Source organism: Semicossyphus pulcher, unplaced genomic scaffold (assembly GCF_022749685.1).
Source record: "Semicossyphus pulcher isolate SPU_LCO1_2020_fin unplaced genomic scaffold, fSemPul1.0.p SCAF_6, whole genome shotgun sequence".
In the NCBI taxonomy this organism is placed as follows: Eukaryota; Metazoa; Chordata; class Actinopteri; order Labriformes; family Labridae; genus Semicossyphus; species Semicossyphus pulcher.
The window spans coordinates 7,121,490-7,146,984 of NW_027211737.1; the positions used below are offsets into that span (position 1 = coordinate 7,121,490).

The 25,495-nt window shown below is 43.4% G+C and overlaps 1 protein-coding gene across 2 annotated transcripts in view; it reads right to left on the bottom strand.

Annotated features, from left to right (window-relative positions):
- The window catches only part of znrf3 (zinc and ring finger 3), a 74,203-nt gene that overhangs the window by 4,302 nt on the left and 44,406 nt on the right, over nucleotides 1-25,495 (bottom strand). The window contains exons 3-6 of one of the 2 annotated variants that reach the window (XM_069683518.1): nucleotides 8,912-8,986; nucleotides 5,873-6,004; nucleotides 4,194-4,301; nucleotides 1,996-2,163 (exon numbers count right to left, since the gene is read on the bottom strand). In XM_069683518.1, coding sequence (XP_069539619.1) covers nucleotides 1,996-2,163; nucleotides 4,194-4,301; nucleotides 5,873-6,004; nucleotides 8,912-8,986 — 483 coding nt within the window. Of the gene's footprint in view, nucleotides 1-1,995; nucleotides 2,164-4,193; nucleotides 4,305-5,872; nucleotides 6,005-8,911; nucleotides 8,987-25,495 lie in introns of both variants that reach the window. The other variant, XM_069683517.1, reaches the window with a different exon arrangement.

Sequence of the window (25,495 nt, forward strand, 5' to 3'; positions counted from 1 at the left end):
GAACTGTCAGACGTGTTGATGGTTGTGTTGTTTTTCTTTGCACTCTGCAGAGTCGACTTTGCGTCACGTCACAAACAAAACTCTTCACGAGACGCCACGGCACAAACACAACTCTGATGCTCAATGTCACCATTTCCAGGAACAAACCAAACAAGAGGCTTCCACCCGAGGATAGATATGAAAAGAATGCATCACTTTGTATTCAGACGAAGAGCTGGCTTTCAAGAGGAATTCAGGAGCACTATGAATATGAATTGTATCATCCTGTTCCAGTGAGAGCTCTTTCACTGCCATAAATACTTTACTCTGCTGCTTAATGTGACTCATCTTTGGGCTCTTTTCCACCCAACCCTTTGTTGCCTGGTTCACTGCTCGCAAACAGCTTTGATGCCATTCAGCCTTTTATATCGCCACTTCCTCTGTGCAATCCTGGCGCCATGCTTTGTTGTGTTTTCTTCTCCTCTTTACCAAAAGAGACACATAACCACAAAAAACGCACACACATACACCAGCTATGTCCCCCTGGGCACTGGGGGTTGTCCCTCCAGCGTCCCTGTTGAGGATGAGCAATGCTTTTACAGTAAAACCCTCAAAGTCCAAGATTAGGACACATATTTCGACAATGACTCCTTTAAGGATTAAAGAAGGCCACACTGGGAAAACAGGAAGCATAATCACAACCCGATGCAGTCTGGGTACCGTTATCTCTCCAGGTGCTCTGAAAGACTGAGCTAAACATCTAAAAGGTCCCGGAAAGAACGTCACAGAAGATCGCAGGACTGCGGTCCCCGTGCACATCGGGGGAACTTCCATTCTATTGTCCACAAACTGCTTTATGTTTCGAGTCTACAGAGTATGGAATGAAAGAAAACAAAGCTCAGAGGGTAGACGAACACTAACGCGGCCGGAGTAAAGAGGTACAGCTGCCACGTTTCACTTTTTCATGTGTGCTAATAACCCAACGTTGGATTAAAAGCATTCCCCAAATGCACTTGATGTTACTTTTGTGTCTGTGTGGACCTTTTGTGCGTCAAGTAAAATCTGGTTTTACATTTTTATCATGTCTTCCTCTTATTTTTGCTATTTATAAAATCCCTATGCACAGATGTTCATGCACGATAATGGATTTTAAACTTCATTTTAAAACTATTTTGCTTTTGATTTTCGATCCACACAAAAAAAAAACTTCCTTCTTGTTTGAAATACAAATCCTCTCGAACGAAAACAATAGAAAAACAAACAAGCAACTTACTAAATTATTTTGCTCATAATAGTTTTTTTGCAATAAATGATTAAAGAGCAGCTCCAGTCATGTTTTAAGACATAAAATGTCTCTGCTCGAAATAAAAAATTGTGTCTGATTTAATTACCTAAATATTAGATAAAACAAAACACGTCTCTGCCATCGTTTAGTGTCGACTTGTTCAAACTTAGCGAGCTTGAAATGTAGTAATTAGTAGTAGTAACGTTAAAGTTAGTAGTCAGTGAGTTTGTAAAAATTACGATGACGGTTACAGCTGGCTCGAGCATTGCAGAAGTGGTTGCCATAGGTTACACATAATCATCTGCACAGCGTCATTCCGTCCATTAACGGGATTGGCTCCTTAGGTTTGTGATGTCACAAACCTGCCAATCTGAAAACGTGTTGTTCAGCCTGTCCTTGGTACACTGCAGTTTAAAAGCAGACAGGCTGGAGGGGGTCTGTAAACAAACTAATTTTTGATTTAATACATTTTTGTAAAATTTGGTTTTATGGCCAATAGTGACTATTTTTAAAAAGTAGACTAAACGCCCATAGCTTCCTATTTATGTCAGTGAGTATAGCTATAAAAACATTTGTCTTCATTGTAAGAGTTGGCATAATAACCCCGATAGTACAGCAAACCACAGTTAGTTTATAACTATGATGAAAACCATCGTTTGAAATACCGTTTGATATTAAAGTCCCCATTCAGTAACAAAAGTCTGATAAAGTCCTAAAGTGTCTTTTCTTACCTCCCCATCAATGTACTTCTCCAGACAGATGGCGCAGTCAGAGGTGGAGCTGCTGCTCAGGGAGTCAGAGGCTCCACAGCTGCTCTCCCGCTGGCCCTTTCCTTTGGCCTTGAACTTCCGTGTCTCCATCTTTTCCAAGGCTTGGATGGCCATTCGGTTCATGGAGCTCTGAGGTGGGGAGAGAGGAGGGACAGGGTTTGATGAGACACATTTAACTTTTAAAAGATCTTGAAAGCTGACAATGGGAACATGTTGCTGATGTTTATATGAGACAGCAGCTGTTGCCATGATTTAAGACTTTTCTTCACACAGTACAAAATGTTGCAGTGTGTGATGCATTAGCATCTCTGTATCTCTGCCTCGGATTCTTTTCTCTCTTTTTATCTCTAACCTGCGTCATGTCGCCATAAAAATGTTGCTTATTAAATATTGTGACTAAAGTTGACACATACAAAACTACTTATTCAGATTAAACCTGATGATTCACATGTGGCGTAGACAGAGTGATTTATGCTCAGGCTTAACTAAACTTAACTAAAGGTTTCTTGTGGGTGTTTCTTCCTTTATGCTGCCTCACAGCTCGATGATTGTACATTTTTTAAGGACGTGGACTTCCTGTTTATCGAGAGCGCTCTGAGCTGTATCATCAAAGTCATTCTTATGAGTGTTAGGGCCAGGCAGAAGGAAAAGAAGCAAGAAATGTGACCAATGTTGTGATGTGATGAAGTCCAATCTTCCTATTCTGATTTATTTTTCTTAAACCTGGTACTGATACTGAGTTTGACTTTGTTCTCTATAATTTAAACTTTATTCTTAAAATGCAAAGAAGAAAAAAGAATCTTGATTTATCTTTTTATATTTATGTCACTTATACTGAAAGCTTGACTTCATTCTGGATGCTTTTATTCTTCACATTTTCACTTTATTCTAAAAATGCAGAAAAAAATCTTCCTCTGATTTATTTTGTTCTTACACCACTTCCACCTTATTAATCATTAAGGGGAAATTTTATGTTTTTACTCTATTATTAGAAACATGTTACACACACATAGGCCCGAAATACACACATGCACAAACAGGACTCTCTATGGACATGCATTAATGGAGAGCTGTCAGAGTGAGGCGGCTGCACACGGAGCTGTTACGGGACTCAACGCCTTCCTTAAGAGCACCTCGACAGAGCCCAGGAAAGGACACGGCACCTCTCCAGCTACCAGTCTCAATTTCCATGCTTGGTCTGCACCGGGACTTGAAGCAGCCACCGTCCGGTTCCCAAGCTAAGTCCTTACAGACTGAGCAACTGTGTACTCCATAATACTGCTGAAAGTTTAACTTGTTCCTGGATGTTTAAACTCTATTCTCCTTGTGCAAATTAAATACAAATCTCCCTCCTTTTATTTGTTCCCTTGTGCCCCTACAACGTGATAAATATTAAAAATGAGGATAAAAATCTGTGTTTTCAGTTTGTAATGATCTGTAGTCTTTGAGGGCAAACCCTCGAGGACTCATCCACTAAGTATTCTGATACTTTAACCGTTCAGAGTTCAGTTGAATAGAAAAAGTTCATACAGTATAAACAAAAATCATGTCAGAAGCAGTTCATTAATTTTTCACATTTCAGGAAGGAAAAGTTTTTGCGTGTGACAAAGTTGCTCCTGGTGTGAGCTGTTAATTAACCACCAACGGAAGTCACGACCAAGTCATCTTCTGCTGTGACACACACGCCCATTATACACCCACACACACACACACACACACACACACACACACACACACACACACACACACACACACACACACACACACACACACACACGCGTGTGCTGGCAGGATTACACCTGTCTTAACACACAGCGCTACTGCTTTTCTGCTCTGTCACAACATTTCTGTGCCTTCGGCTCCAGCAGCCAACCTCTCATCAGTGTTAATTAAACGCTTATCCTGATTCAGCCTCCACTGAGAGCGTTTTGTCAACACACGAGGGGGATCAATCAGCAGCGGTGCTACCGTCGCCTGACTGAACGCCCGCAACCCAGAGTGGTGTCGTGACGACTGGAAAAACAAGGCAAGGCGTCGGGTGTTGGGTGTGTGTTGTTAAAGAGGAAGACAAAAGTTTGCTCCTTTGTGAGTCAAACTTGGATAATAAATTAATATGTTTAACTGCTTGAGTGCTAACGAGTGTGTGTTTAGACACTCACCTGACTTCTCCTTTGCTTGAGTTTGATCTTGATGAGCAGAATGAGGCAAACCAGCGACACAACCACGAAGAAAGCCAGGAAGATGCCCATGTCAAAATATTCCGTGGGCTGCTGTGGAGAAAGGAGGGCGACAGGAACACAAACATGTCAAATAATCTCCACGTTCACTTGAGTATAGCTCTGTTAGCTGCTCAACAGAACGATCTGACTCATTCAACCTTTCATTCTGCAAGTCAAAGAAAAAAGGGACGTCATTTGTGGTGCTCTCTAGAACAGACACATGATTGTCAGGGTTGCTATGTCAGTTGCTAACCCTGCTAGGTGCTACAGTACATCTCTTTTATAAATGAAAGCATTCTGTGGAATAAAGCTGAAATAATAAACCAATAAATTGAACAAAAACATTAAGAACAAACTATTTTAATAGATCAATTAGTTGTTTTAATCGTGTTACAAGCACACAAGCCAAACATCATGTGGCTGCACTTCCTCAAATTGGGTTCAGATCTGGAGATTGGGCGGATCATGACATGAAGAGAGAGATGCTGATTTAAGGAATATTTGGAGGGTCTCTTAAAGAGGGTGTATTAAGCTGTTATACTATAATGTTACAATGTTGGATGTCCAAACTAAACGTGGGTGAGGTTTCAAATCTGTAGGTAAAAGTATGTTGGAGTAATCCCCAGGCTTCTCAGCTCAGTCTGCTGTGAACGTCAGGTTTCACACAGGTTTTTCTACATGCCGCACTTTGTGACGTCACAAAGGCTGTGTTCGAAATGCCGTGCTGTATACTGCATACTACATACTATACACTACATGCTACATACTGCTTTTTGGCCAAATCAGTACGTACTGCTAGTATAGTACGGCATTTCGAACACAGCAACCATGCAGCCTCAGCAGGCTTCAGAGAGCTGGCCAATCAGAAGAAAGTGGGGTTGTTGGGGCGGGGTTTCTTAAAGGGACAGAGCTGACTGAGTCGCTTGAGGCAGAGGTTGTATGAGGGCCTGCACAGAGCACCAGTGTGAGAAAAATGAGTTTTTTTAACTGCAAATTATGCTAAGCTACTCCACAGGTATCACAGAGTGATATATGAAGTTTTAAATTAGCATAATACCCCCCCTTTAATTTTTTCCAGGGCTGTATATTTTATAAGCCTGTATCGGTCGGCCTCTCCTTTTTAATGTTTCCTAAAATAATTTGGTCAAGAAGATAGTTAGAGCTCAAAGCAGCAAAACAACCTAAATCATTTTATCTGGATCGGTTGGATCAGACGAACTTAAGTTGGTGGGAATTTCCAATATCTTTACAACAATTGCTCGAGACAGTCCTTTCTCTCGGGCTTTCATCATGTCAAGTTATTTGCCCTCAAAGTGTGCTGCTCTCTTATCACACATTGGTAGCAAACAAACAACTCTTTGAACGGCTGATATTAATCTCCTGCAGCGCTCTGAAAAAGTCCTCGTCCTCGGGGCAGCCGAGAAAAAGGATTCAGATTTCACAGCTGGAATGCTTCGTTTGTCTTCACATCTACAAACTTCTCAGCGCTGTTTGGCCTCACAAACATGTTCACCTCTTCCTCATGCTCCTCACATGTGCCATAGATTAGTCATACACACACACACACACACACACGTCATCCACACGGGTGGTTTTGGGGTTTTGGCTTGAGCGCTTACCCTCGGTGGTCGGTGTTGTATCCGAGCGCGAGCCACTTTCTGCTTGTTGACGATGTTCATCAACTTCACAGCATCGTTGCCCTTCACGTAAACGACCGGCCGCTTCAGAGGATCCTCGGCAACCTGGTTGAGCTGACGAGAGGAGAGAGAAAGAGCGACATCAGACACAGATTGACAGAACAAGAGCTGAAATGTTTATCTGGCGGCCTTTTGTGAAAGGACCTCAGCTGATTTTACACAACAAGCTCAGTTTACTTGTGATGAGGAGTGAAAACAGGTGTCTAATATCTTGTGTGGCATTATGGGTAATGTAGGATCCATTGTTTATTTTTTTTGCTGGCTTAGAAGTTTTCATTTTTAGACATACTGATGGGAACCTTAAGCTTTTTAACATTCATATCAAGTGAATCCTGATTTGCTAAAAAACTTATGCAGTTGTTCCAAACGACCTGAGATAAGACCTGAGAAGGTTGCAGGATGATTGAGAGGATAAGAAACAAGAGAGAAAACAATTCTGCTCGTGCTTTCTTCTCTGTATACTTAGCTCTTGTTTCTCAGGGAGAAAAAGCAACATATCGGACAGTTTAACCTGTAATTTATCACAAAACAGAGCAACAACTTTCTTAGCTTTAAAAACAAAAAAGTTCATGTTTTTTTGTTGTTAAAGTTATAACCTCGAAGATCTCAGCTTTGTTCTCTTTGGCGGCATTTGTGGCGATGAACGGTAATTGTGGGAGCACACTTCCCAGATATCCAGACAGTGCTGCATGTGTGACGTCCACGGTTGACTCCAGTTGTAACTGTAAAATGATTTTCCTGGCTGACGGTCTCTTTCCTCTTCAGACTGTTTGCCTTCATCTGAGCGTCGAGTTTGTTTCTTTTTCTTTGGATTTTCACTTATTGTTGAAGTTGTATCTGTAGTCATCCATCTTTTCTTTGTTTGTTCAGCCATAGTAGATTACTGTTTACTCGCAACACTTGCAGAGAGCAGAAAAGCAGCCGCTTAGCTCCGCCTACCCTCTCTGGCAGACCAACCACTGCTGGGTGATGGAAAACACGTCACTAACTGAGACAGTCTGTAATACTGCAAATGCAAAGGCTTTCATCAGTGGGCCATAGGCTCAATCACCATTGTGTTACCTCATTCAGCGATAGATTTAACTTAACAGACATTTATTTAAATGAAAATCTTAGAGATTATCACTTTAATGAACAAAGTCGGAGACAGGGGCCACAACAAATGTAAAGAAGACACAAAAATCAAAGGGTCGTCTAATAATCAGAGGTCTGAGTAGAATAAAAAGTCTAGCGCAGCCGACACCAAAGGCACTGAAGCAAAAAGCCTGAACGCTTTCATCTGAAAGGCGATGGCGTAAACCCTGTAATACTAAAGACTTTTAATCAAACACACAGGGCTGAAAATCATAGCTGAAGTGTTTAAAACTGACGGATGATAAAAGCAAAATGTGACAGCGGGTCACAAAAACACAAAGCTTCCTTTTCTCAGGGTCATTCAGGGAAAAGTTTGGGAACAACTTCCCAAATACACGTGAAGTCGTCTTCTACATCCAGAGAAAATGACCTCTAGGCTGAAGACATGGAAAGTGCGGTCGCAGTTTGTCAGAGGGAGCGGGAGGAAGCAGCCAGTGAGTAGTACGTTCTGGCTTTCGAGTCAGTTGACATTCTCCTTTATTCCTCCTCTCCCTCTCTCGTCTGCTGGTTGGAATCTGTAATTTGAAAAGCCCAAGGGAAATACCGAGGATATTCGCATTTCTATTTCTTCTGCTGTCGTCATGTTCCCCAGTGAACGCTGTATGTTCTGGTTTAAAAGTATAGACTTTGGACCTTTTGATCTCTTGCGCCGCTCCTGCTTTGAGACACGACTCTAGCTTAGCCTTCCACAAACATTATACCATTAAGAAGTTTACCTGTGAAAAACAATCATATCCTAAACTTTTCCCAAACAAAGCTCAGCCACAAGCTCCACTTTGCCTCACATACAGTATTAATGGAGAGGAAAAACCAGGTCAAGTACATTAACTTCATGAAGCTTCTCCTAATTTTGGCCCCGGGACCTTAATTCTCCCTAAGCTCCTCCTCCCTGCCCCTCGGCCTTGTGGGTCCTGTCTGTGCTGATCGGGCCGCTCTGACTGGAAAAGCCTCTCGGGGGAATTTAACACAGCCGCCCAACGCTGCCTTTCATGTGGTCTCTGCGCAATCCCTTTTATCTCTCAGCTACGCGCTTTACGACCCAGCGGCAGAGAGGAGGAGGGAGGGAGGAAAAAAAAGAAAACCTGCAAGTCCAGGCCTGGCGTGGCGAGGATGAATACCACAGGAGAATTCTTGCGACAAAGGCAAACTGGTGTATTATACCTCTTAACAGCAGCGACACAGCAGCAAGAAAAAGAGTGGAAGGAGGAGGAATGTGAGCGTCTGGGTGTGTGAGGCATGAAATGCACTTTGTTCTTACTGTAGCTTATGTGTGCTCCCGCAAAATGCACACACACAAAGACAGATCCATAGTCCCAGGGGATGAGGTAATGTGTGCTACCTGTGCAATTATGAGCTCAACAGAGAGAGTTTGGTCACGGTCTAGTGAAAGCTGAACCCTGGATATTCATTTTCAGCCCTCTCAGAGCGCAGAAACACAAGTTAGGGGGCTCAAAAGGCCCAGGATGGTTGAATGAGCGAGGCTGATCCGCGTGCTTTTGAGCAGAACTAAAGATAGAAAGATCATTGTTTGCACAAACAGCACAGAGTCAGAAGGGCAGGGCACACTGCAGAGCTCTCTTCAAAGGTGGAAAGTGGAGACAGAGACGGAGGAGACTGTTTCTCTGTGTTCTTGTAGATTTGTGTTTGTGTATTATCTTTTTATGTTACCTGCCAAAGGACTACCGATGTAAATTAGCATTCATGCTAACTCTGCTGTGCTTACATCTTGTATTTTCATTCTGGTGTTCCTCAGAGTGCTCTGTACCAAATGAACACAATAAATAAGTAAGAGTGTGAAAGCCGGGATCATTTTAGGTGTGCACAAACCTGGTCGATTGCATCCGGATTCTCCGACACATCAAAGATGACGGCTGTGGCTCCACGCTGCACCGCTCTCTTTGCCTGCAAACACACAACAAAAGGTAATCCATTAGATATGTTTAACAGCAGTGCATGTTTGTATGGTCACTCTCAGCTGTCACATTTAAATTCAGGCCACTAGAGGGAGTTCTCTGCCTGAGTGTAACCACATGCAGATCATATGGAAAGGGAACATGAGAGAAAAGCAACAGGCAGGAAGTAAACAAGCCATCGATAACGTTGCTAAGACGCACATGTGGTCTGTGTCTCCACTTCTCTTCCTGATGTCGCAAAAACAGCTTCCTCTCTGAGTCAAGAACTAATGCATGCACAGCGCCCTGTGATGCAACTCTGCATGACATGGAGCTGGATTCTGAATCGAATTCTGCCGTGCACGCTCAGGAAAGTTGAATAAAGTTATCAAGGATTTCCAGCTGCTTCAAAAGTGAGCTTCTTTCATCTGCGAGCAGGGAAAGTCAGCAGCACAGAGCTCTTTTGAAGACTTCTGCTAAAGGCAAAAGATAAAGGAAATGCTTGGATCTGCAGAACCCCGAGTATCTCCTCGCAGAATCCAAATTGGCTTCCCCTCGACTGGGGAAAAAAAAAAGTTTCTTTATCTTAACTCCTGCTTTGCCCTACAACCCGTTCTCACCCAGCTTGATTCACGGCGCCCTATTTAGACAGTGTTTTGATGTCTGCACTACATGATCTAAAATAGCGTGGCTGGGATCATATCCTGGTATTATCAAGTGCCCTTGGGCTCTTGCCAGCGCTCTTCATAACTGGAGGGAAGAAGGGGTGGGGAGGGGATGAAGATCAAAGTGACAATGTACAGTGCTGTGACTCTTCTGGAGAGTGTCGGCGCTCCAGTCAGCGGGCACTTACAGAGGACACACAGGGAGAGAGAGAGAGAGAGAGAGAGAGAGAGGGAGAGAGAGAGAGAGAGAGAGAGAGGAAAAAGGGAGAGGTGGTTTGTGCGGAGGAAGTGGAATTCTTATTTTCACAACTCGTAATATTGATTTCTGAGATGGGATGTGGAACACGTTTCTGCTTCTTTCAGCCAAAGAGGAAGAAGGAAGCGATTGCATCTTGCTACTACAAACACATCTTAACCTACAATATACAGTCGTACAGAACATACGGAACAGAGGGGGCAGTACTCCCTGTCCAGAATAAGTGTTGTTCTGCTGCTATAATTCATGTTTCACTGTGTACTAGATTTTCATGTAAATAAATATCTGTTAAGTCACTATTTATCGCCGAATGAGGTAACACAATGGTGACTGAGCCTATGGCCCACTGATGAAAGCCTTTGCATTTGCAGTATTACAGACTGGGTGTCTTGTGCGACTTTTTGCAGAATAAATCACAAGCGGCGCCCAGTTAGTGACGCGTTTTCCATCAGCCAGCAGTGGTTGGTCTGCCAGAGAGGGTAGGCGGAGCTAAGCGGCTGCTTTTCCGCTCTCTGCAAGTGTTGCGAGTAAACAGTAATCTACTATGGCTGAACAAACAAAGAAAAGATGGATGACTACAGATACAACTTCTAAAAGAAGTGAAAATCCAAAGAAAAAGAATCAAATTGGACGCTCAGATGAAGCAAACAGTCTAAAAAGGAAAGCGACCGTCAGCGAGGAAAATATCTTTAAGTTAATATTTACAGCTACACTATAGTCGTTAGTGATGGAGCGATTTATTAGCTTGGAAGGCTATAAAAACAGAATTAATGCACCTTCTTATTGCCGAATGCTGTTATCTTATTGTTAGATGAATTAACAGCTTGTTTTAGTCTGTTGTTTGTTCTTTATGTGAAACTTTTTATGCTGCTGTTTTGGCCACGACTTCCTTGTAAAAGAGATCTTGTATCTCAGTGGGATTATGTTGGTAAAATTAAATTAAATTTAAAAACCGAACACAATATGGCTGACACTATTTTACTCATTTATGTATTTAACTATCATTTTACTTTCTGTATCTCCATCTGCTCACTTTATATATAATAGCCAAATGTAGAACTCTTTATTTCTGCTGAAAACCAAACAAAACTCAAAATGATAAAGAGAAAAACTGACTGCAGCCTCAGTGAGGTGCAGCTCCATCGTTAGCAGCTCGATCAGCCTCACTGCCCTCATTTGTCTGTGCAGACAGCTGTCCGACGTGTCAGTCCAAGCTCAATATAATTGTCTTCAATTGGTATTCTGGTGAACATGAGCAGCCACAGCGTATGATTTTCATCGCCTCCTGTACGAATAAGTCTGCGTTGCTTCCATTTCTCTTCTCATTATTTAAGATGTTCCTTCAAGCTGTCGCCCGTCTGCACGTCGTTTATAACCACGTTATTTAATTTAATTTGTGATGAGGGCTTCAACCAACTTCTATTTCAAGTATTCATTCATCTGTCGATTGTGGCTCCCCATGTATGCTGACGTGAAACGGTAATAAAACAGCAGCTACATCATTCCTGTAAACTCAACGTCAGGTCTTATTTTTGAGCAACAATAACTTAAAGCTTTCCAAAATCCCTTCCCACCGAAATGAGTGTGTTAACGCAGGTTTTCCAGACTCAGGGAAAACCCGCTAATAAATGCCGATTGTCTCTTTTCCCATTGCCAGTGAAGAGAACTCCTGTCGGTCTCTTTTCTGCTGCGTCACCGCCTGACGTCACAAATGCGCCCAAAACAGGGTTAGTAAACAGTGAAGATGTTACGGTGGTTAGGTCTTTATTGTATCTATTACTCATTCAGTGTGTTTATTAAAATCAGGGAAGACAAATGTGGAACGATATTCGAGCGCTGCTCGGACGGAGACGGGCGGAATTTGTAGCTGAGACGACGAGGAGTCGCAGAAGTTACCAACGGAGCATAGCATCGTGCCGGAAAGGGGGCGGAGATTAGCGTGTTGACACGGGTTTTGTATTCCCATCTATGCCGATCAGAGCCGAGGCGATAATTACCCGGGTCTACTGCAGAGTCATTTGACCCGGGTCTGAATGCTGATTGCATCCTTTCACACGAAGCAAAAAAGCCGAGTGTAAGCGGGTTTTTTGACCAGTGAGAAAAGCTTCTTATGACGACACACAACAGCAATGTTGCAAAAATGAACCCCATCTATGACTTAACTATAAACTGACCAATAACTTCAGCACTACTTTAAACACTTTTTCCACCTTGTCGAACAATTTGGGTGGCATCTAGTTTGGCACAGATGATTCTGCAGCTTTGCAGCTCTGTTAAATGTTTCCCGCTGTTTTAAACGTCACACCAAAGCGCTGACAAGAGGCATTCAATGTCATATTATTCCATTTTGTCCGTTGTAACAGCGACGTAATGTCTGATTTCCTTTTCCATACTGTTGTTATGTTATTTCTCCCACTCCCTGTGTGCATGAAACAAGAAGAAAGTTTGGATCCAGATGTCTTAATTAAAAATATTTTGTTCAAAGCAGTTTTCTTCATTTTCCTTCAAAGCAAAACAGAGAAGCACAGGTATGTGAGTTCTACCTGTCGATATCAGAGTCAATAATGGCGCTAAATATAGAACATGTTTGATTTGTAGCACGTGTGTGGGACAGCCTGGCTCTTCCTGCTGCACGGACCTTTGAAGGGTCTACTACAGAGTGGACAAGTCGGAGCAGGAGGAAGCCGAATCAAACTAACAAAAGACAAAGGTGGCAAACGTGCGACACTGTTAATTCAGCTCTGAGTGTAAAAACACATCCCCACTCTGAAGCGCTTCAGCTGCGTCTGGTTTAATCCACAGATAAGATGTTTATGAATCTGGCTTTCGTAGCTCATTAAAGACTAATTAACCCTGCAAACTGATTCAATCTTTCCCAGCAGTGTGAGAAAGCCTTGTCAAACACTAAGGCATTAAAAAACAGCGACACACTATAAATACCAGCTCTTCCAGCTCTCTCTTTGGTCCTGCCTCCTTTACATAAACTAACAGCCTTCTTTTCTTTCTTCTCTCACTTTTATTTTTTGTACTCGGAAAGTTCAAAAGCACGCAGAGCGAAATTCTCGCTCGGCTTTTCCCTCTCACCCAGTTTTCCTCCCAGCTCCACACTGCCAGGCTCCAGCCCCCATTTAATTCAGCACTAGTCTGCTCCTTTGATGTTGGCTCTCCCGGTTAATAATTAATAGCTCTTGGTAAGACGCTTTGAGAAGAAAGATCTCCCTCCTAAAGAATCTCCACTCGGGCAGGCCTGCGCTGCAGTGCAGGGACTTGCCTGACGACAACAAAAATGCAGCCACAGGCAAACTGTTCCTCCTAAAATACATGCCACATCTCTTTCCCAACCGTATATAAAACTACAACCTCGGACACCAAAGGAAGGATGAACACCTCTGGCTCTGTGAGGGTTTTAATGCTACGTTTCTCTACCCAGGACTTGTACAAACTAAACCCTTCAGTGAGGAGATACTGGCTACATCTCTGACTCAAACTGGCGACAGAGCTCCTGAGATACTGTGACAGTCATTTTAGACTCCGCCCTTTTCTGCAAACTTTACTTAAAGATGAATAACAGGCGGGAAACTTTCCTTCGGAGCAGTTTCACTGAGATTGAAGAGGAATCCCGAAGAGCGTCTGATCACTGAACTTATGCAAGACGACATTTTAATCTTCACGTTCATGATTTAAAATGAGATAAAGACACAAAGACGTTATCGTTTCAGGAATCCAATATCTCGAGGGCGAACGCTGTGATAAGGTATCAAGTCGGGAAATTGATAAGAAACCTGCAAAGAAGAGAAGATTTGAGCTTTTACAACACACCTGTAACTTTTGAGTATTTACATTTACACAAACTGTACAATTTACTGAAGCTTCACTCCTACTTTTCAGAGGGAAATACAGTACTTTGTACTCCGTCTAATGTGCCTGACAGCTGTGGTTACTGGTCACTTTACAGATAAAGAAAAACAAACATTTATTAGCTGAAAATTTAATCACATTGCTGACATTTTCAGAAAAACTCGATGTGACCCATGACCCAAAAAAAGCCTAGAAGCGACATTTCCTCTCCGAAAGTGTGAGTATGTTTTAGGCTCAAAAATGTCATATTTCTAAGATTTGAGAAAAGTCCAAAGATTAATAAATATTTATCTTGTGACCCTTTTGAGGGGCTCGAGCCCTATGTTTGGAACCGCTGCTACCAAACATTACTAAGGCCCCGATCAGACAGAACGCATTTTGCAGGCTGTAAAACACGAGGCGCACTGCACTGCCTTTTCTGTTGAAGCCTACAATTTTTTTCTGTTGTTAAGGCAACCAACAAATCATTAGCTGTCATTAACCTAACCGTTATTTTGTAAACTGACAGAAGGCCCGCCTCGCCTTCCATCCAGTTGGACAACGAGAAAAAACGCTTTTCGGCTTTGAGTTTAAGGTTTTTTCAACTCGAGGTGCTCAGAGCGTTTCCTCAAAAACACGAGTTTCCCCAAAAAGCGTCTCTCATCGAGAACAGCTACAAAAAAAACCGCCACCAGCTGCTAAAACGCGTTCTGATTGGCTGTACAGAGCTGAAGTGTGGGCCCATTTTGGCCTTCACAACAAAGAAGGCACTACGGAAACAAGAGCCAGGCCGTTCGCAAAATGCGAATCGGTGAACAAAACGAATCTGAGCGTGCAAGACGCCATCCTGATGATGCACAGCTAAACTCTCTCCGAAGAGACACTTGTGCCAAGAATGCACAGGAAACAGCAAATAGCTAATGATAGTATCCCAATATATATGTATATATATATATATATATATTGAATCGTAACCCCTGTATTGTGATACATATCGTATCACCAGACTCTTGCCAAGACACAGCCCCAAACATTACAATGTATTTATAAGAGGCTCCCCTCATCTCATTTACAGAAACATCTCTTTTACTTTTGATACTTGAAGTACATTTTTCTGACAACACTTATTTACTTTCACTGAAGTGGGATTCCAAATGGAGGATGTTGTCCTGCTAAACGTGTTCATGTATCAGTAGTGTGTCTAAGGACGAGGATCTGAGGACGTCATCTATCAGAGACAAAGAGGAAGCAGATCTCTGGTCCCCTTCTGGTGCAAAAAAAGACGAGTGGTTTAAAAGATCCTAACTTTATATATTGTTCAGTGATGATACAATGTTTGACAAACAGTTGGGTGCAACAAATAGAAGTTGAAATACTTTAATTATTGATCTTCTGTCGGTAAACGAGCCTTTGATCTTCCTCGCTCTAAAATCAGCTGAACTCTCAACCCTCACTCCGCTCGGGGGGCGGGGGGCAGTTTCACAGGTACTTCACAATACTGCTGGCTAAACAAACTTCCCGCTGGCTCGCAGGCATGAGAATTAGGGTTCAATCTTCCCCCGAGTGAGCAGAAACCACAGCAGAAAGTACTGAGCGCTCAGTCTAGACGCAGAGGAAAATGAAAGCTATGTTTAGCATCCCTAAGTAAGCCTGCCAGCTTGTAAGATCTGAGGGAGACGTTTTCACTGGCTGAAAGAAACTTCTCTCAGCGTAGCGCTCACTTCATCATTCACCAGGACCAAAGACTCCCATATAAACACACAGAGGCGGAGAGGGGAGGCACAGCTACACAATGCATGTGTTAATTTGTATAAATACGCACGAGAAACTAAGTGTTATGTGCTCACATGCAAACAGACACACACCTGGATTACACCTGCAACATCTGACTAATACACCAGTTCCTCTTTCACACGTTCTTTCCTACTTTCTTCTCCTCCACTTCCCTCCTCCTCCTCATGCTTTCCCTCCCTCTCTCTCTCTCCCTCTCTCTCTCTCCGCACCGCTATAATTAAGGCAATTAAGTCTTCAGAAGACTCTCCTCTGCTATTATGCTGTAATTTCATGTTGCCTCCTGGCTTTACGGTTTATTAAAAGATAAAGGCATACTTTTCTCCCATGGATTTTCTTATATGTGGTCGCCCTCTCCTCCCTCGCTCCCTCTCATGTGCACCGAGACATTATTTACATTCAGCTAAAATAAAATCAAAGTTTTCGACGTGGCTGTGCGTCATCTGATTGGAAGCTGGTGCAGCCCGGGGACAGAAATCAAAACTATGCTCTCCCTCGATTATTCTCCCGTACATCATGTGCTTTCTGCACTTCATCCGTGTTATCTCCACATTTTCATGACAAACGACATTCAGTCATTCCTCCAGTTCATGAAGCATATTACTCACCATATTCCTCATCTCCTACTGTTTGATGTTGACACATCACTGACAGTCTGTTAATCTGTCACAACATTTCATTCTGTTTACAGGATGTAATCATATCAGCTGTGTGACAGGCGGGCCTGGGGAGTATCTAGATTACAGATACATTTATTAAAGTGATAATCTTGAAGATTTTCATGTAAATAAATGTATGTTAAGTCTCTATCTATCGCTGAATCAGGTAACACAACGGTGATTGAGCCTATGGCCCACTGATGAAAGCCTTATCAGTATCACAGACTGGGTGTCTGTGGCGACTTTCACTGAAAAAATCATAAGCGTCGCCTAGTTAGTGACGCGTTTTCCATCAGCCAGCAGAGGTTGGTCTGTCAGAGAGGGTAGGCGGAGCTAAGCGGCTGCTTTTCGGCTCTCTGCAAGTGTTGCGAGTAAACAGTAATCTACTATGGCTGAACAAACAAAGAAAAGATGGATGACTACAGATACAACTTCAACAAGAAGTGAAAATCCAAAGAAAAAGAAACAAACTCGACGCTCAAAAGAAGGCAAACAGTCTAAAAAGGAAAGCGACCGTCAGCGAGGAAAATCAAGAGTTACAACCGGAGCCAACCGTGGACGTCACACATGCAGCACTGTCTGGATATCTGGGAAGTGTGCTCCTGCAATTATCGTTTATCGCCATGCTGCCAAAGAGACCTAAACTGAGATCTTTGAGGTTACAACTTTACAAATGGGGGTTACTAGCAGGATTACAATTTTAATATACATTAAAAGAAGACGATATAATACCAAAGACGCTCTGTAACATCTGGCGTCTCATTTCTAAACCGTCCGTCCGACCTTCTTTGAAAATACCATGCACCTGCGTGCACACGTTACGACACTTCATGACACACAAGTCTCACAACACCGCTCCTCAAAGTTGTGGTTGCCATGGCCCGTGCTGAAAAAAATGCTTTCACTGGGTGGAAATTTCACAATCATTTTGTCTTCATAGGAGAAAACGGGAGCAACATTGCAGCACGGTGGAAGTTCTGCCTTCCAGCTGTGAAAATGCTCATTATCCGAGGACTCAACATCTAATTTAAAGAAACCTTTACAGGTAAGACCAACCGCTAACGTCAGCTGCACAGAATTCCGGTTAAAATGAGGTTGAGGGTAACAACACAAGTCCCAGATTGGAAAAAGTTCACAGCAGTGTACTTGAAGTTTGAGTGTGAAATAGTGTAGCAGACTTAAAGGAGCAGTTCGCCCCTGTAAAAAGCCACTGTCAGTCAAAGCTGGTGTTCTCTGTAATCAATAGAAGCAATAATATTTCAAATTGGCGCCATAGCTGTGGAGAAAGTTGTACAAACAGCTCGTGGTTTCGCCCATTCTACATTCCTACAACACCCAGCATGCATTGTGCCCCTCCCTCTGAAAGGAAAGGCCCAGCGAGAGACACTGGAGTATAACACTACCGTCTTCCAGTCAAGGACATTGATCACTACAGGCAATGGGTCAGAGCGGTACAGAATCCGAAATACGATGAGATTATACCCGTGGATCGTCTAAAAACTCTTCAGGTCTGCAGTCTACATTTCAAGCCTGACGATTTGAACGAGACATGACATCGAAGGCGGGCGTCCTAGATTGAGGAGGTGTAGTTTAGCGAGCTCCCTGGCCTCTGCCAGATGACGCGTTTTACGTTGCAGAAGTAATCCAAAAGTAACTTAAAGTTACTTTAAAATTGTGATACTTGGATTCGGTTACTGATGACATTTTTTAACAAGTAATTAGTAACTGTATCAGTAGTACATGTAGTGCATTTTTAAAGTAACCCTCCCAACCCTGAGTACAGGTAATCAAGTGGTTTGACACCTTCCTGCTTCCTCACACACGTCTATGACCCCGAAAGCAATTTAAAGTCAACAATCTGAACTCAAATAACCTTCTTGAGCTTCATCCTTCCATTAACTTCCTTTCATGAATCCCCTTCCACTCATGTTTTAAGTTATGACCAAAGATTCACTCTCGTCTTGCAGGTTTAAAAGAGGTAAAACTCAGTGCAAACACTCTCTGGTGGCTCTGTGTTCTGCGGAGTTTAAAAACAAGTCATTGTTCCTTCTCCTCCCTCCACCTTCTCAACGTTTGAACTCTCCCACATTCCTGTTTAATATTAATTTGAATGCTGTTAAGTCCCCGGCTGGAGCATTTTACACGAGTCCCGGGACGTCTGAGGCACAGTTTCTCCAGCTGCATAAAAAATGTTTACCAAGCACATAAAAATCCACTCGTGTGTCACACCGGAGAGGAGGACGGGGGCCGGCAGCTCCTCTCCATTCAGCCACCTTCATGTAAACGGACAGTTTACCTTCTGTAAACAGAGAGGGGGAAGAATCACTTGAAGCTCTCAGTGAGCTCAGTGACTCAGCCCTTACTATCAAGGTGCAGATGAGAGGTCAGCAGACGAACGCAAAGATCTTTATCGAGTACTAAAAGTTCAGCTTTAGATCTGTTTTAAGCCTGCATTAATGCATTAATTAGTAAAAGGTCTGAACTCAAACTTTAGAGGTGCATGACTTGATCGGCAGATAATTCATTTTGATCACAAACGCAGCCACCAGCTAAAAAAAGTTGTTCTGGCTAGCATGTTAGCAAACTGCTGCCGATGTACAGTACATCATACAGAGAGTAATCTCTATTTACAGATTCTACACGCAGGGACGTGGATTTACGGGAAGGCAAGCGTTCTGGTTTCTGTTTGAGTAATATTGACCAACAGTCCGTGAGGAGAGCAAAAGCAGGCGGAACGTAATCCACCGTAACGACATCCCGGCTCCCATCAGCGTCATCTAACGACGCTTTAGCTTCTTATTAATCTCTATAAACAGACATCTGCATGCTGACAGCTAACAATCTGCTCTAGATCTAACATTCAACTTGAGATAAATTCCCCTAACGCGGTGTCACGAGAGCCATCCGACCTCCGTTCAACAAACGAGCATTTTAAACGTTTTCTTCTCCTCTTGAGGACAGACCTGACAACGCTGGAATTTTTACTTCTTACTAATCTGCATCATGATGTTTTTATTTCGGCAAAGGTAAGAGCCGTTAAACACAATTAATCACAAGAAAAATGGTTTCTCTTTCTGTAACAATGCAGCACACGGAGGAGGAAGTCCTGACGGGGAGTCGATTATCGCTTACCGCTTCATCGGTGTCCCCAGAGGCTATATCGTCTCAGGCTATAGCCGATGGGACCCGAGATTGCATAAGTACAGAGGTATCACACTCATTTAAACCCCAATCATAATGTTTTCTGGGACTAACCAGGTAGTTTGGTGCATAAACCTACCAAAACTTAACCAACTGAACTCTCAACAGTCATATATGTGATTTCAGAGAGCAGCTATACGTGCCGCTGAAGGGGAAAAGTCATACATGTGCTTTGGCAGTCATTGACGATTAACTACGTATCGTTAAGTTATAAGGACATGTTGTTGATATGATGCAGGCAGTATTTGTGTTTGTACCATTAGTAAAACTACAAAAGTTGTGAAAGTCAGAGCAGCTGAGGCTGAAACAGAAAAGTACATGTGTGGGCTGAAAAGCAGAACAGGTGCTAAATGAGTCAAAGATGTGAGAGAACAGATACAAACTTTTATTTTTCTGATCATGACTCAGAGTCCAGAAGACAACCGGGGAGAAGTTGCAGGCACTGGGGGATAAGCTCAGTTTGGTATCTGTGGCGTGTTCATAGACGTGCGTATAGGTTGGGTTTTGGCACAGTGCCCCGATACAAACAAACAGAGAGGATTGTGGGTAAACTGCACACCAGTCCAGCAGGACATAGAGAGGGAGATTTGGGGCGAATGTAATGACCTCACTATCAGACAAAGGCGAGGCCCGCCCCAGGTACACTGATCCCTGACCCTGCCTCTGTCGCGTACATCATGTACGTGAAACACACACACAAACACACACACACACACAGACACACACTGATGCAGGAGGGAAACACAGGGGGACAGACCGTTATTACAGAGGGAAAATCAGTTCCCACGGGTGAAGTTTGAATCTGTGGATAATCACAGATAAAGACGAGCTTTGTCGATGTCCTCCATAGAGAGAGGTTTGTCACCAAGAGCACATCTTCTGGGTTGGTGTGAAAAGCCTCTTTTAAAAAGGTGCTAAAGTCAGCTTTAGAGAAGAACCAGGACTCTCTGGAGGACAGAAATAACACATCAGAGAGAGAGAGAGGTTTCCTACAGTATTTCTTCGGCATCATCCAGCTCAACGTCTCTTTAAATCTCCCCGTCAGTTTGTTTTGCTCCTACGATTGTCCTTTTCCTATTCTTCACCTCGTCTCTCCCAACTCAGCGCACAATGTGGGGTGTCCATTCACCCACCATTGCATAACCAGAATTATACAAGTGGAATTGTGCTATCAAAATGTGTGTGTGTGTGTGTGTGTGTGTGTGTGTGTGAGGGGGCACCTCTGAGGGGTCCTGCCAGTGGAACTTGGCAAAGAGCCGACCCCATTAAAGAGTCGGGAGAGAGACAGAGAGAGAGAGAGAGAGAGAGGGAGCACTCGCCCTCGCTCATCATGAGACCCAGATATGGTGTCTCTCAAACCCTAATCTCTATCCTGACCCTGATATTAACTGCAAACGTTCAGGTTTAATCCAATGACTGTTTATATAGATGGACGACGCGTCTCCATCTGCTCTGACTGAATTAAGTCAGGAACAGTCTCATCAAAGACCTGGAAGGTAACTCAGAGATAACAGACCTGAGCCAAGGCCAAAAGTCCAATCTTCAATGATCTGCAAGCACAACAACTTTATAGGTGTGAATGAATGATCATCCAAATATGGTTGGCCCTTAACTGAAGCAGCATCATCTCAACTGTGCATTTATTATATTCATGAATAACAAATATTTCACATACTTAAAAAAAGCATGTGAAATCCAGAACCAGAACATTTTATTATCATGAACATTCATTCAAATATGAATGTAATGTCTCAGAGCAATCATTAAGGTGTTTGATACTATGTAAGAACACTGATCGATGAAGGACTTCATCTGTTTAAACCACAGACTGTATAAAAAGATGGACGACATGACAGCTCCCTAAAAGTGAAGCCAAACCCTCTCTATCGAAGTTTCCATACCTGTGAACGTTAACCTCAGACCAACACAAAGAAGCTGTTCTGTTGTGAAACACGCCAGGGAGCAAGATCCTTGCTGCTTTTTTCTGTAAATTAAGTGTGTGTTTTGGTTCTTTACTGCGCGGACTCGGGCTCCAAATGACGTCACCATCGCAAGATGGCAGTGCCTATTTTGGCATCATTTTCGTACAATGGTAGCGGATATTATTGGAGCCAATCTTCAGGATCTATGCACATTCATACCCGATGGCTCTGCGTTCATGAGCAATGTGGGGTTCAGTGTCTTGCCCAAGGACACTTCGACATGTGACTGTAGCAACCAGGGATCGAACACCCAACCTTCTGTTTCAGAGACGAAATTCTGGGAATTTAAACATCTTATTTCTAAATATACATGTTTGTCTTGCTTGTTGTGCACCGCAGGGGGCATTTCCTGTCTCCCTCCACAGTTTGATGTCTTGTGGCGTCGGGCGCACACACTTACACAAACACGAACACGGATGCTCGGACTCAGACCGCCGCTTATCAACAAGCCTTTTAGTGGTCTCTCCTCCCGCTGCCCGCTGCTCTGCCCTGCCGAGACCAAACGCCGGGGCCGGGAGGAATGGACAACCGCTAATTAAATTTCCTCCACTTTTCCTCTCCGTCCCTCCCATGTTGTTTTCTTACCGGTTTTGGGCTCTGGCTCTTTGTGATTCTCAGGAAAATAAACAAGCTTTCCGGCCAGGGACAAGAATACTACTTTTTAAGTGCTTCTCCTCCTTCTGGTGTCTAAACATGAGCTGTTTGGATGAAAGTGGCAGGAAGTTTCAGTTAGAGCTGATTAGTGGTGAGCATACCTGTTTATTTATCGAAATTTTAAAGGAGCAAAAGCTTCTTAAGTAATGATAAGACTACCTGTGGTTAGGCCAGCTGTCAGCTGTGTGAATAATGTATTAAAATCTGCATTTACAAGTTAGACTGTAATGTATTTCTGATTTTTGACATGCTGATGAGAATAATAATCTGGATTTTTTTTACCTCTCAGCTCTCAAAGGAACATCCGAAGGTAGAAGGAACTTTTCCTGGTCCTGAATATTCTGAATTATCATATTTTTCACAGGATTTGAGCTGTTGGATGAAGGGAGGAAAGACTCGGGAGTTGGGAGCATATTCATGCTAACCTGCTGCACGTCTCCCGGCACATTAAAGATCAAATGTTGGGTTTTTACTGAACTTTCCAGGATATAGACAGCCCTGCAGGGGGGCCGTGAATGATAGGCCGTGCTGTTGCTCCTGCAGCGCTCTGTGTGCAATGATCCAGCTTAAAAACAAAAGTGCAGATACTTGACTGACAAAATGTGAGGCGACTCCAATTCTTCTCTATGTACAGTTACAATCACTGACTGTAGGGGGGACGGTCCTACTTTTTCCAGCCCAAACAAGAAAAAACAGCTACCTCCTAAGCTAACTAGCATTAGCAACACAAACAACGCAAACATCAAAGCTGACTGAGATTGAATTAACTCTTAGCTACACACATGTTGATTAATGCTACGTTCAGAAACAGCAACATTGCGGTATTTGTGCGTCACAAGATGCTAAAGAGTGAACATGAACTATAATCCAAATGTACAGTCGAGCCGAGGCGTCTCACTTAACAGCCACTTCTCTCCTTCCCTTAATTCGTCTGCATTCATACGTTTTTCTCTAATCTCTCCCTGCCTTGAAGCTGCTTCAGGAGACCATGTCCCTGCTTGCATGAAAGAGAAGTTGCTTCTCTGTCTTGTAATACTCCTGCTGCTGGTGCTGTCTCTTCTTCTCCCTGGGCAAACAAGGCAGAGCAGGTCAGGACTCGGCCCTATAACCCCCATTTTTCCCTCCTTTCTCGCTCTACCTCTCGTCTCCCGCTGTCCAGTCTTCCACGCAGCGGGCCAGCACAGGAGAGTGACTTAACCTTTGGTTGCTTATTTCATTTCAGCATGTAAACATGTGACAGAGGAGGAAGTTAACTGAGTCCTTGCTTTCTTTCTCCTTCTTTCTGTCAGTGTTGAGTTATAGACTGCAAATGTTTGCCCCTTTGATGACAGAATCAAACAGTCTTACAACGTTCTGCATTAAAGGAGGACTGAATTAGAATCGCACTTCTACACACTGACAGACTCACAATGGAGAGTTTTTTTTAAAGAGTCTAAATTGATGCAGCAGAACTTTTATATGCATTCTTCTTCCTTTAAAAAGGCAGACGCCTACACTTCCCACAATGCAACATGATGCCAGTGGTTTAGTCTGATATTGGAGGTTGTTGTGCATATTTTAATGCACATCTGCTAGTGTCACACCGAGACGAGAAACATGGTTCAGAGGCCTGGTGAGTTCACTTTCTGTAGCCGCTAACACCCGCTAACAACCGCTAACAACCGCTAACAACCGCTAACACTTGGCTTTTTTGCTTCATGGGAAAGGCTACAATCGGCATTCAGACCCGGGTCAAATGACTGCAGTAGACTCGGGTAATTATCGCCTCGGCTCCGATCGGCATTGATGGGAACACAAAAACCGTATTGGCATGCTAATCTCTGCCCCCTTTCCGATGCTATGCTCCGTCGGTAACTTCTGTGACTCCTCGTCGTCTCAGCTACAAATTCTGCCCGTATCTGTCCGAGCAGCGCTCGAACATCATTCCAAATTTGTCGGCGCCGAGTTTGATAAACAGACTGAAAGAGTAATAGATACAATAAAGACCTAACCACCGTAACATCTTCACTGTTTACTAACCCTGCTTCGGGCGCGTTTGCAGACCGACAGGAGTATACTTCACAGGCAATGGGAAAAGAGACAATCGGCATCTATCAGCGGGTCTTCCTGGGTCTAAAAAACGTGCGTCAATTTGCTAATTTCGGTGGGAAAGGGGTATACCTTTCAGATTTAGTGTTTGGACTCCACCAATGCTGACTCAAGTGACATAACTTGAGGCAGCTAATCAGTTTCCTGTGGATCCACAAAAACTTTACACAACTTTTTCACATCTTTAGCAGTATAAGTACACTGATATGTAAAACAAAGCCTTAAGTCACAAGTGGAAGGGGTCCCAGTGCGGCTGACGGGACAGGAAAGCAAAGGAAAACACAACATCACACAATCACGGTCTGAGCTGCTTTTCTCATGACTCACTTTTACTCAAAGAAAACAGGCTGATCAGGTCACAAAAGGCAGGAAATCATTGATCTGCTGAATGTTGGAGTGCTAGTTGACTCAAATCTCTATCACCAAACATATCAGGCACCATTTCCTCCTGTTGTGTCCCAGTAAAGTAACATCAAAGCAGGACACGTCCACGGCTTCAAAGGGGGTTTGAACAAAGCTTGGGGGTAAATAGTGGAATATTCAGGTGTGTTTCCCTCATTTAGCTGCTCGGCCACCGATATATCACCTCATTTGTCTTATCTAATCGGCAAGGCATCTCTGTTACAGTATCAGTGGTCATCAGATTGCTCCTCTATCACACACGCAGGGTTTGAGACACTGTACCTCTTCTTTTTCTGCTACGTTAAGACTTTTCTAACAAACATTTTTCTGAATGAATTAAAAAAGTATCCGATCTAAATGTTACTCTTATATTGTTCTCCAACAAACAATACCGATGTCTCTTCCAGTTACAGCCAGGTGCATTTCTATTCTTCACCCCTTCCTATCTCCACGTTTCTCTTCTTCCATTACTTCACTGTCTGAGAGCACGGGCAGCTCCAATGTCGCCCTCATACTCTCTCACACACACACACACACACACACACACACACACACACACGCACACACACAAACCACTTCTCAGGCCAAACCTTGCCTCCCTGGCAGAGCATAAAAGAAAGTTTAAACCACAAGAGCAGGATGACATTTTCACCCCCTCGCCCTCCAGTAGAGGAATCATCTGTAGTGGGAAGAGGCATCAGATTAGCTGCGTGGGGACCAGAGGGGCTTCAGTTTCCAGCTTCCGTGCCAGGCTGCGGGGCCCGAGCCTTAAAGACAACACGGCCCTGACATACGCAGCGGGGTGCAGGACGCGAGGATTCTCACGCACACAGACACATTCCCCTACAAAGCAACGGGCTTAGACGGAGATGAAGAGAGAAAAGACAGGGCTTTGGTTGACGTGGGTGGATGTCTGGTCCTATCTCTTCTAAGATTTACTTTTTCCGAGGCTCCGCTTTTGATCCAGCGCCGCCCCGTCTTTTC